The sequence below is a fragment of the Mustela nivalis genome, assembly GCF_964662115.1.
Source record: "Mustela nivalis genome assembly, chromosome: 12".
NCBI classification, from domain to species: domain Eukaryota; kingdom Metazoa; phylum Chordata; class Mammalia; order Carnivora; family Mustelidae; genus Mustela; species Mustela nivalis.
Window position 1 is genome coordinate 40299436 of NC_139031.1, and position 10634 is coordinate 40310069.

Below are 10634 nucleotides of genomic sequence, written 5' to 3' on the forward strand. Positions count from 1 at the left end.
AGACAGGGAGGAAACAGCAGGTGGGCCAAGGGTCAGTAAAAGGACACGGTGTTTGGGAAAAGACACTTCCACTCCCCGCCCTAAAATCACACAGAGCCTGGCTTCAAATCCTGACCGCAATCCACATTTCTGAAGGCCACACAGAGGCTATCTCATCACTCTGCGCCTCAGTTTCCACAGTCAAAGCAGTTTTCATTATTTCTGCTTTAAGAGGACTGCTGGCCATTTTGCCTCAGATGTTATGTCTGGCTGCATCTACTCACCGTTCAGTCTCCCAGGATAAGCTCATTATTGGGATGAGAAAGATGCAACCTGAAATCAATCACACTCCATGACCCCCCCCACCTCAAATCTGGGTTTCTCAGACTCTTTGGAGGCTAAGTCACACAAGCTGATTCCCATTTACTTTACTCAAGTTAAATAACAGGACAACCTGATTCCCGCATTTAGCATCTGCATGTACACAGCCGCTACTCCACACAGTTTTCAATGAATGAATCAAATGACAACACGGCTTGTGTCTACATGGATCCTACTAATCAAGTCTGATCAACTAAAATCCCATCTTGCACAACATACTAATTCACCTTGTGCTTGGATACCACAGACAGACATGTAGCAAGAAAACAGATTTAGAGCATTATAAAGCTGAAAACTTTGACAGGTTCCCTTCTGACAGAGGCCGTGGGGAAATGCACAAGTAGGATAGTAAACCTATTATTTATTTATTTATTTATTTATTTATTTTTGGAGATTGTCAACGTCTGCTCCTCCAGGGCTTACGCTTCCAAAAACCAAAGGGACTTTTCAGAATAGAAGAGCTACTCAGCAAAAAAGAGAAAATTAAAAATTAATCTTCATTCCATATGTGGGCTGTCCCCAAATTTTGCCAGGATGTTTAGCAGAAGCATTCCTCTTTCTGTCTTGCCTCATAAACACTGGACGAGGAGAAACATTGCCTGAGACTGAGATTTGGCAAAGGAATGTGATGAAACCCGTCAGCTCTGTGCCACAGGGCGATGTCCTTGAAGGCTCCTGGTGACTGCATGATTAGCTAGTTTTCTGCTGTCCTACCTCGGTCTTCATGTAAGACTCGGTGTTTTGTAGCTCACACATGCTCATCCAGGGGCAGCCTTTCAGGGCAAGAAAGGACTCTAACCTTGAAGTCCTACCCTGGCACCCTTTAGTAGAAGAAAGCAAACCCACAGAAAGGAAAATGAAGAGCCAGCTAGCGATTCCCTTTACAAAAGAAGGTTTTTTTTTTTCTTTTTTTCCATTTTTTTCAAGGTTTTTTTTTTTTTTTCATTAGTTACATTTAACAGATGGGAAAACTGAGACCTGGAAAGGTTAAGGAATTTCACTGATTTTACATAGAAAGTGTGGAGCCAAGGTGGTTTCTTTTTTCTTTTTTTTGTGCCTTTACAATGAATTTATTTTCTTAAATGTGACTGGCACACAAACTGGCAAGTGTAGTGCCTCTGTAGGCAGAGGATGGGATGCCTGAACAAGAGGCAGGGTGAAGGCGGTGTGCTTACAAAACACAGTGTGCCTGCAAAGAACATGGGACTACAGTGAGAAGGTATGGGTCTTAGTCCCAGCTGAGTCACTAATGAGCTATGGGATGGAGGCAAGTCGTTTAACTTCTTTGGTTTCAGTTTCCTCACCCAGAGATGGAGCATCATCATCCCCCTCCCAGGCTAATGGGGGAAACAAGCATTGCCCCCCTCCCAGGCTAATGGGGGAACCAAATGAATATGAAGTATCAGCAAACATGAACAAGACTTGTATTACACATACACATGTACAAAAATAAGAACCACCTTGAAGATTACCAGCACTCATTCTTGCTCACACTACATGTATGTCCTCTTACTAATAAAGGGATCAACTGGAATGCGAGAGATTTTTGTGAATCAGGACGAACACACAGCTCTTGGGGAATGTGCACTCTGTTCTGAGGACATGGGACCCACTCTGGAACAGGCAGCCATCTTTGGGTGCCCTGGGACAGTCATAGACAAATGGAGCCACTCCAGCTCTACAGGGACCAAGCCCTAAGCCCATTAATGTATGTTGACTGGACACTAATAAGATGCTAGGAGTGCCCAGAACACTCTGAACACATTGTGAACAGGCCAAAGAAACCACCAAGCCACAGGACAACCTAGCTGGCCAGGTGTGAGAAATGCGATGGTGATATAGGTCACCTTCCTGCTTACTTACAGGTGTTTCCTTCTCCATCCCTACAAGGCCTGGGTAAGTTCTTCCTCTCACCTGAGGACAGTATTTAAATGACTTCAACAAACCACCATCCCTCCAGGAAATCCAAAGAAGAAACACCAGGAGAAGTCCTAATTCCATGCAGGACAAGAGTTGCTAGTACTCTCCTCAGTGTGCCCTTGGCTGACCCAGGTCTACACTGCGGAGTAAAGACCACTCTGAGGCCAACCGGCCCTTGCTCTCTCTCCCATTCCCTACCCATTGCATTCATCTGTTTTAGAGGCAGAATAAGTCCCTCAAACTCTGGCCAGAAAGAGCATCGTGAAGTTGAACAACTACAGGGATGATCAGAACAATCTAAGAAAACATAGTACCTGGAAAGTTCTGGAAGGTCTATGTGAGTTCACGGACCTTGATGAGGTGCTTTACAGAGAAAACCACAGGGACAGCTGATCGCCCAATGAACAGCACAATGGGGTTCAAACTTCAGTTTGTATTGGAACCACCGGAGAGTGTGTGAAAACACAGAAAACCAGGGTTTCTGAGTCAGTTACTGACGCTGATGCTGGTCCAGACACCACACTTGAAAAACCACTGTCACAGTAAATGGGCAAGAGCTGCCTGGTCTATCATTCTCTCTGGGGCGACTTCAGATCCTGATTCAGCCCCTTCACCTCCCCAAACGGAGCCTTAAGAAAACTCAAGATAGGAATTAAACAGCCATCCCTCCCTCTCCCTCCCCTCCTCTTTCCCCCCCACACGCACCTACATTGCTAATGGATAAAGAGAACAATTATCAGGCCGTTCCTCATAAATATCACCCAGCGCTGAGTCTAGTTCTCACCTGCGTACAAGGCGATTCTGCAAAAGGAGTGAGCTACAGCACAAGACAGGGGACACAGCTGTGCAGGAGGAGCGCTCAGGAGCTCTCCCAGTCCAGTTCTCTAACCTGCTGCACAATCCCTCAGTCCTGTGATGAGAGTGTGCCATGGGGACAGTGCCAGGGAAACGGTGTGACCTGGTTTTCTCCTCACTCATTTATCCTGATGCTCTGCCACAACGCACAGAGACTGCCCGCTGAGGACTCAATTCTTGTCACTAAACTGTTGCCCATCAGGCTCACTGACAAGCCAATGCAAAGGCAAGTAGCCAGTGGCCACAAACATGCCACCCTACATCTGGTAGCAGGGGTACGGTCCCTCAAGACCAGGCTCGGAGGATTTCTGACCCAGACAAGACCATTAAAAATATTTCTTTTCCTTCCCAAAGCTGATTACATGATACACTATACTATTTTACTAACAGCAGGAGCTAACTGCTACAATGATATTGTTTTGTTTCATGGGGGGGGGGGGGGCAGTAACGGAAGTTCCTACAGAGAGCAGTGTTGTGAATGATGTAAACATGCTGCGGTAAGAGTCCTTCCTACAAGTCTCTTCCCCTGTGGTTCAAATGGGAAAATCTGGCCAATATTCACCACATGTAAGCCTGACCTTTCCTGGCTATGGGGACAAGAGAGGTTACATACATTTGGGGCAGCAATTGTGGGCCTGAACACCAACTTCAGGCTAAATAAGGAAAAAGAATGAGGAGTGATTCATTCACAGCATTTCGGTGAATATACACAGCGTATGTGTTTGCAAATACCTGCCTTTTCAGATGATTTTGTGCACACAAATAGGCATATTTGGTGAGACAAATGTGACTTTCCCTCTCATTTAAAAAAAAAAAAATCAACTATCTCCCTTCTCATATGCAAAACTGTGCAATGGTTCCCAGGCCTCTGAGTGCCTGATTTGGTGTAAACCCCACAAAGTCTTCTGAGTCAAGCAGCATTTTCCAAAGCAATAACATCAACCTAATCTCCACTTACCCCCCAAATTAGGAACTGATCTCGGATATATCTCGTTTTCAAGATATGGGCCACAAGCCCAAATGGCTGTATTCAAAAAATTCTAGAGCAGGAGAGCTCAGCCACAGTGACAGTACCACTAGGTCCCCAAGAACACTGATTAAATAATCTTGCCCTCTCCCTATTCCCCAAAGAGTCCACTTGTTTGCATGCCCAGGTGAGGCCATTCGAGAACTGCCTTCACACCCAATGCCCCCAGTGGTTCCTCACCTGTTTTCCAGGAGGGTCATGCACACCACTTCTCGCACTCCAGGGTTGTTGGCCTTCTCCACTGAGCAGCCCTGCAGGTTCCAAGTGGCCAGCCTCAGCACTGGCCGCCCATCCCTTGTGCCTCCAAAGGCCTCCACGGAAGGGCGCGTGGAGATGATCTGGGTGGGCCCCCCCGGTGGCAGGTCCAGGTCCTCACTCTGCAGGCTCAGCGAGGTAGGGCTGGGGTGAGGCTTGGCGGTGAAGGTCAGGCCTCCATTGGTGTGGGTAGATGGGGGCCTGGACCGCTCCGCAAACACTTGGTGTCGGATCCTGTCGAGGAAGGCAGCATTGATACCACCCATCCTCACCAGGTCCTCAACGCTACGGAAAGGCCCATGCTCACGGCGATAGTCCACAATGCTAACTGCCATCTTCTCTGTGAGGCCCCGTATGCTCATGAGCTGAGCCGGGGTGGCCGTGTTAATGTTGACCCGTGGGGTGAGGGGCACAGCGGTGGCCAGGTGGTGAGGCTGCTGCTCCGCAAGCAGGTCCCGCCGCAGGGAGCTGGGAGAATGCTGCGCTGAGCTGCCCTTGCTGCTCACGCAGATCTCGAACTTGACCTGCTCCAGTTTGGTGGCACCCACGCCGCTGACCAGCGCCAGGTCCTCCACCTTTTTGAAGCCACCGATGTACTCGCGGTACTCCACGATGCTGCGGGCCACCGCACGGGTCACACCAGGCAGGGTCATCAGCTCCTCCTCTGTGGCCGTGTTGATGTTCAGTCGCTCCTGATTCACCAGAATGTTGCTGAAGTTGCAGGCTGCGCTGAACTTGCGGTTGTGGGACAGGTCTGAGGGGTCCCGTGGTATGGAGCGGTGGCAGCCCAGCGTGCTCCCCATGCCGGCCAGGGTCAGTGGCCCAGGACGGCCTCACCACCGCAGAACTCCTTTCTGGCTAGGGAGGAAGCCCAATAGACCTTACTGGCACAGAAGGAGGGAAGGTTCAGGATGCAGGGAATGAAACAGTTACCAAAGACAAACACTAAATCTCCATGCTCAGGGTGTCCAAAAGTACCTTTCACTTGACTTGGCCACCTGGAAAACAAATTAATAAACACACAAATCGATTGAATCAGTTAATCAGTTTGCATTAGCACTCCCTATCTAGAGCAGGAGTTTTAACCAGGAGTCCCAGGCTGATGGCTGCCCATGAACTCCTGAACACACACAATGAGGCTGGCTCCTATGGATTTTCCTCTGGAGAGGTCCGATTTTTGTCATATCGAGGTCCAAACAGACTATGAGCTGCTTCTCTTGGAAAGAGACCTACCCTCATCAGCCCACATCTCTGGTCTCTGCCTTTCTCACCTCTGGCAGCGATGAGGCCATCCCCCGCTTAGGTCGCCCCCACCTGGGCCCAGGAAGAACGGAGAGCGCATCTCCCACGCCCACCCCTCCTCCTGACGCTCAGCACCATCTGCAACTTGGGAATCCCGTCCTTACTAGTGCAGGTACCGAGAACAGACTTGTCCACCTCCACCAGACCCGCCGCCGGTCCCCGCACCCCACCTCTCCGCTGCTCCCCCGAGGCGTCCTTCCACCTGCGGCTCAGGAGCCTGAGCCTAGCCCAGGACCGGGCGGGCCCCCTGCCTCCAATACGGGTGCCCGCGCGTGTATGGTCAGTAGCTGGGCCGCCTCCAGCCGCGCGTCTCAGCTCTTTCTGCGAGAGAAACTCTCAGAGTCGCTCTCCCAGAGCCGGCAAGAGCTGCAGGGCTGCGCGGAGGCGGTAGCGGCGGCGAAATGCGGCCGCCGTGGCTGCACCAAGTCTCGAGGCTGCACCAGGACTTGCGGCGTCGCCGCAGTTGCGTTGATCTAGCCGAAAAGTCCTGCTCCCGACTCGGACGCAGGATCCGCCAGGACCGCGACGGTGCCCAGCACCAGAGCCACAGCTCCAGCTCGCCGTCCGTGTCAAAGCCAAAGTCCTGGCCGCGCCGCCCGCGCCTCCGCCGGCACCACGGCCACGCCTCCCCCCGCGCGGCAACTCCTCCCGGGACTCCAGAGGGAACGTGGGGGCGGGGCACGAGCGCCAGACTCGAGCCCGGGAGAGCCGAACCCGAGCGCGCTGGGGCGGGGCCCTGGGGTCCGGGGGCGGGACCACGGCTCCCGAGGGGGCGGGGTCAGAACTCGAGTGGGTGGAGTGCGGAGCCGGGAAGTGTGAGAGGCGGGGCCCTGGTGCGCGGGGGCGGCCCGAGCGCGTGGGGGTGGAGATGGAATACGGGAGCGCAGGGGCGGGGCCACGGCGGGAGGGGTGGGCCGCGGGGGCACGGAGGCGGGATTTAGGGACTGAGTGGGCGGGGCCGATGCTCAGGCTGCCGGTCACACCGAGGTTGCCCTGGGTCCTGCAGCTCTTGAGGGGTTGGGGGGAGTGATTTTATCAGAGACCCAGGGCTGAATGTGCGGGATGGAGGGTGTTTAGTCTTGCCCGAGGGGAGACCAGGCAAGCTGCTTTACGGCAAGAAGAGCCCAGGGCTCAAACACTACCAGGCCAATAGCCTGAGTTTACATCATCTTTGGGGCATGGGGCAGGGTCTGGGTACTCCTTGTGGGGCCTCGCTCAGTTCAGTTCAGCAGTCAAGCTGAGAACATTTCCAGAGGGGACTGAATGGGATCTTTTTAACTTCTGACCCTCCCAGACTTTCGACCTCCTCTTTTTTCTTCCACTGGAGAATTAATTACCTTTGCACTGCTCAGAGAGAGATGTCCTCACAACGTTAGTAACTCACTGCCCTGCTAGGAGAGGGCATGAACCACCGATTAGAGATGTGCTGGAAGACATCTCTTAATAGGGTTGCTTGTTTGAACGTATAGCTCTGAGTAAATATGGTTATGTTCCTATAAGGATTAAATTTAATCATTAAGACAGAAAATGCTAGATGGAAAGGGAGATTGCTTACCAAAATTCAGAAGTTTTTGGATCATACCACTAAATGACATTGTAGTTAAAGATTAAAGATCCTGCTGAATTACAGCGGGTACAGGGAGCTGGAGTATTCGATTAAACAAACCATGTGGTGATAGTTTTGAATACTTTGACCCTGGGCATTCAGTGTCCTCTGAAGTTTCATTCCCCCAACCAATGTGACCAATGCTCCTGCTTTAAATTCCCAGGGCTAGGTCAGCAAAAACAGTAACTCTTAGGGAAGGCAGAAAGCACTTTAGATGTGAAATGAGAGGCAGCCAGGGCTTGGCAAAAGCTATTAACTTTTGGGGCACATTCCCCTACTGTGCATACTAGTCAGGGCTTAATCGCAAGTGACTGAAATACAAGTTACACTAGCTTATACAGAACAAAACAAAACAAAAAGGTGAGGGTTCTGTGTTCTTGTGTGCAAAAGTTAAGGAATAAAGCCTATGTCAAGCATGGCTGCATCCCACTCAAATGATGTCATCAGGACCTGGTCTGACTCTCTCCTCTTATTCCCTCCATCCACCACCCCACTCTGCAACTCTAGTACTAAACTACATTATGCCAATCCTTTCCTCCTGGAATCCTGTTGTGATAGGAGAACAAATGTTCAGAAAAAGCATGAAAATCCTTTGTAGAGGAGGAAAGCCTTTGTTGAGCATAATGCCTTGATGAGCCTTTGTGGCTGTGGACAGACAGCCTAGGGGTATGACCAGTTGGAATAGAAGTAAAGAAATCACATATTTTATTATACAAACCAGGACACTTCACAGGGTAAAAGGGACACTATTAACTTCACTTGCACAGCAGGCATAACCTGGCTAATCTAAGCATATATTAATCTGGTTAATCTAAACATATGGTAGAAATGAAGCCAAGAGGTAGCAAAACCACTGTGCATTGAAACAAACAAAACCACAACAACATGATGAAATTCTAAATGACTGGCCATACCAAATGTTGGTAAGGATATAGAGCAATTAAAACTCACACGTTGGTGGTAGGAGTGTGGCACAGTATAACCACTTTGGAAAGCAGTCTGGCAGTTTCTGTCATATGACCCAGCCACTCCACTCGTAGGTATTTACCATAGAGAAATGAGAGCATGAAACCCAAAGACTTGTACATGAATGTTCTAGGAGCTTTGTTAAAGCCAAAGACCAGAAACAACTCAAGTCCACCAGTAGATGAATGGATAAACAATATCCATAGGACAGGCTACTACTACCCAGCAATAAAGACAAACCTCTAACACACGCATTTTTGAAGGATATCATACTGAATGAAAGAAGCCAAGCAAAAAAAACAAGAAAACAAACAAAATACATACGGCTTGATTCCATTTACACAAAACTCTAGAAAATATAAGCTAATCTATAAGCAGAGAAAGATCAGCAATTGCTTGGGGTAGTGATGGATGAAGGAGTGGATGAAAAAGGGCACAAGGAAATTGGGCGGGGAGGTCATGGAAATGTCGGAGAGATCATGGTTTCAAGAGTGTGTGTCTGTCAAAACAGAGAATTGTACACTTTAAATGTGTGCAGTTTAGTGTTCTTCAATCATGTCTTAATAAAGTTGGGAAAAAACCTTCAAAAGATAAAAGACTGCTTTTTGAACTAGAAGAGGGAGAAAGAGGAGGAAGAGGAGGAGGAAGAGGAGGAGGCAGGATTATTTTGGGAGGAGGAGATGAGCCAGGGTGAGGCGGAGGGAGGTGAAGGGGAACAAAGGGACCCAGGAAGAAGTTGAGTCTGGAGGAAACAGAAGAGACCACCAGCGAACATTCCCAGTGAGGGAGGGATGGGGCCAAGGGAAAGGGGATGCCAGAGGCTTTAAGACTAATGATGACTGACAGTCTGTTTTATCTGCTGTGCTCTTCTCTGATGGAACCCCCGCACTTATACCCTGAACCTCTAATAAGAAAGGTAATGGCCTTGACTGAGTGCTGTTCAGGAGAAATCAGGTAGAGGAGCTGAGACTCTCTGGGCAGCTATGGGATGGCGAGACAGGGGCAGCTGAAACATGCAAGATGAGGGAGAGATCCGGAATTCACTGGAACAAAAACCTCAGGGTGACCTGGTGACATGTCTGACTTTCACGAATCCCCACTGAGATTTAGAACTTGGCTGGGGTCCTGCTACACAGGGAATGGAAGGTTGAGCTTCCAAGGACAGGAAGCGAGGGTCTGGCTGACATCTGTGTGACAGGAGTCTGGCAGAGGGCAAGGGTCCCATCATTCCTGCTGAGGGCCATACCCTGTGGCCGCTGCTCCTTCCAACAGAGATATTGCCTGGGGCCTTGGTCAGAGGGACAGAGTGGTGGGGGTCGCTGTCCTGCTTCTTAGTGGGTGGTTTCAGAGGTAAACAGTGATTCAGGGGAAGGGAGAGGTGCTGGAAGGAAAGAAGGGAAAGCAGTTTTCGATGTTCAGCTTCAACATCCATGGCCCTGGAGATACGGTGATGAGGAAAACACATGATTTCTCTATTCCCAGGGCTGAGAGGCCAGCAGAATGCAGATATTAAATCAGCAAGAGCAGAACATGTTAGAATAAAGGAAAGGGGAAGAGGGTACAGCTGTACATTAAAAATAACTGAGTGTAGGGGACTTCCTTGGGAGGCAAGGATGACACCTGACAGACGGATAAGGAAAGATGCCCCAACCCCCAAAACCTCAGTCCTTGCAGAGAGGCCCCAGTTTCCCAGTCAGCAAGGGGTTTGGCCAGGCTACTGACATCTACGCTGGCACCAACCCTTGGGCAATGACCGCGCTAGATTCTGTCCTGAATATTCGTGTGACATCAACAGTAGTTTTGTCACTCTCCACCGCAGCCAGCTTCTGGGCTCCCAAACCGATGAAACACAAGCCATTGACAGTACACTTGAACTTTCTAAATCAGACCCTGCCTCCCTGGGAGTCATGGCTTTTGATGGCCCAGAATGACCATGGATGGACCCCATGGACAGTGACAATGGATATACTGTCAGACTTCACATTTCTTCTGCTGCTCTGTGTGCAGACCCTCAGCTGTAAAACTCACCATTAGGACCATTTTCACTGGGTTCTCTAAATAAGCCTGTTGCTCTGCTATACAGCAATATGGGGTAGACTGTGACATTGACGGTTCCCCGTGAGTCGTGTTTCCCAGTCCTCTCATCCCTGTGTGATTCCTTCCTATGTTGACTCTGGGCTTGGCCTTGTGATTTGCTAGGACCAGTGGGACACTATCATGAGGCAAGCAAGGATTTGATAAGCACTTTCCCATTGGATCTTGTCACCATGGAATGTTTCCTCTTAGATTCCAACTGCCATGCTAGAGGGAAGTTCTGGCTTTCCTGCTGTTGCAAGGGGCACT

General features: G+C 49.9%; 1 protein-coding gene across 2 annotated transcripts in view; it reads right to left on the reverse strand.

The window, feature by feature from the left end:
• EEPD1 (endonuclease/exonuclease/phosphatase family domain containing 1) overlaps positions 1-6449 on the reverse strand; it is a 108759-nt gene extending 102310 nt beyond the window's left edge. Inside the window, exons 1-2 of one of the 2 annotated variants that reach the window (XM_082693171.1) lie at positions 5890-6449; positions 4343-5415 (exon numbers count right to left, since the gene is read on the reverse strand). In XM_082693171.1, coding sequence (XP_082549297.1) covers positions 4343-5220 — 878 coding nt within the window. In that variant the 5' untranslated portion in view covers positions 5221-5415; positions 5890-6449. Of the gene's footprint in view, positions 1-4342; positions 5644-5889 lie in introns of those variants that run through there. The other variant, XM_082693172.1, reaches the window with a different exon arrangement.
• Positions 6450-10634: the final 4185 nt, after the last annotated feature.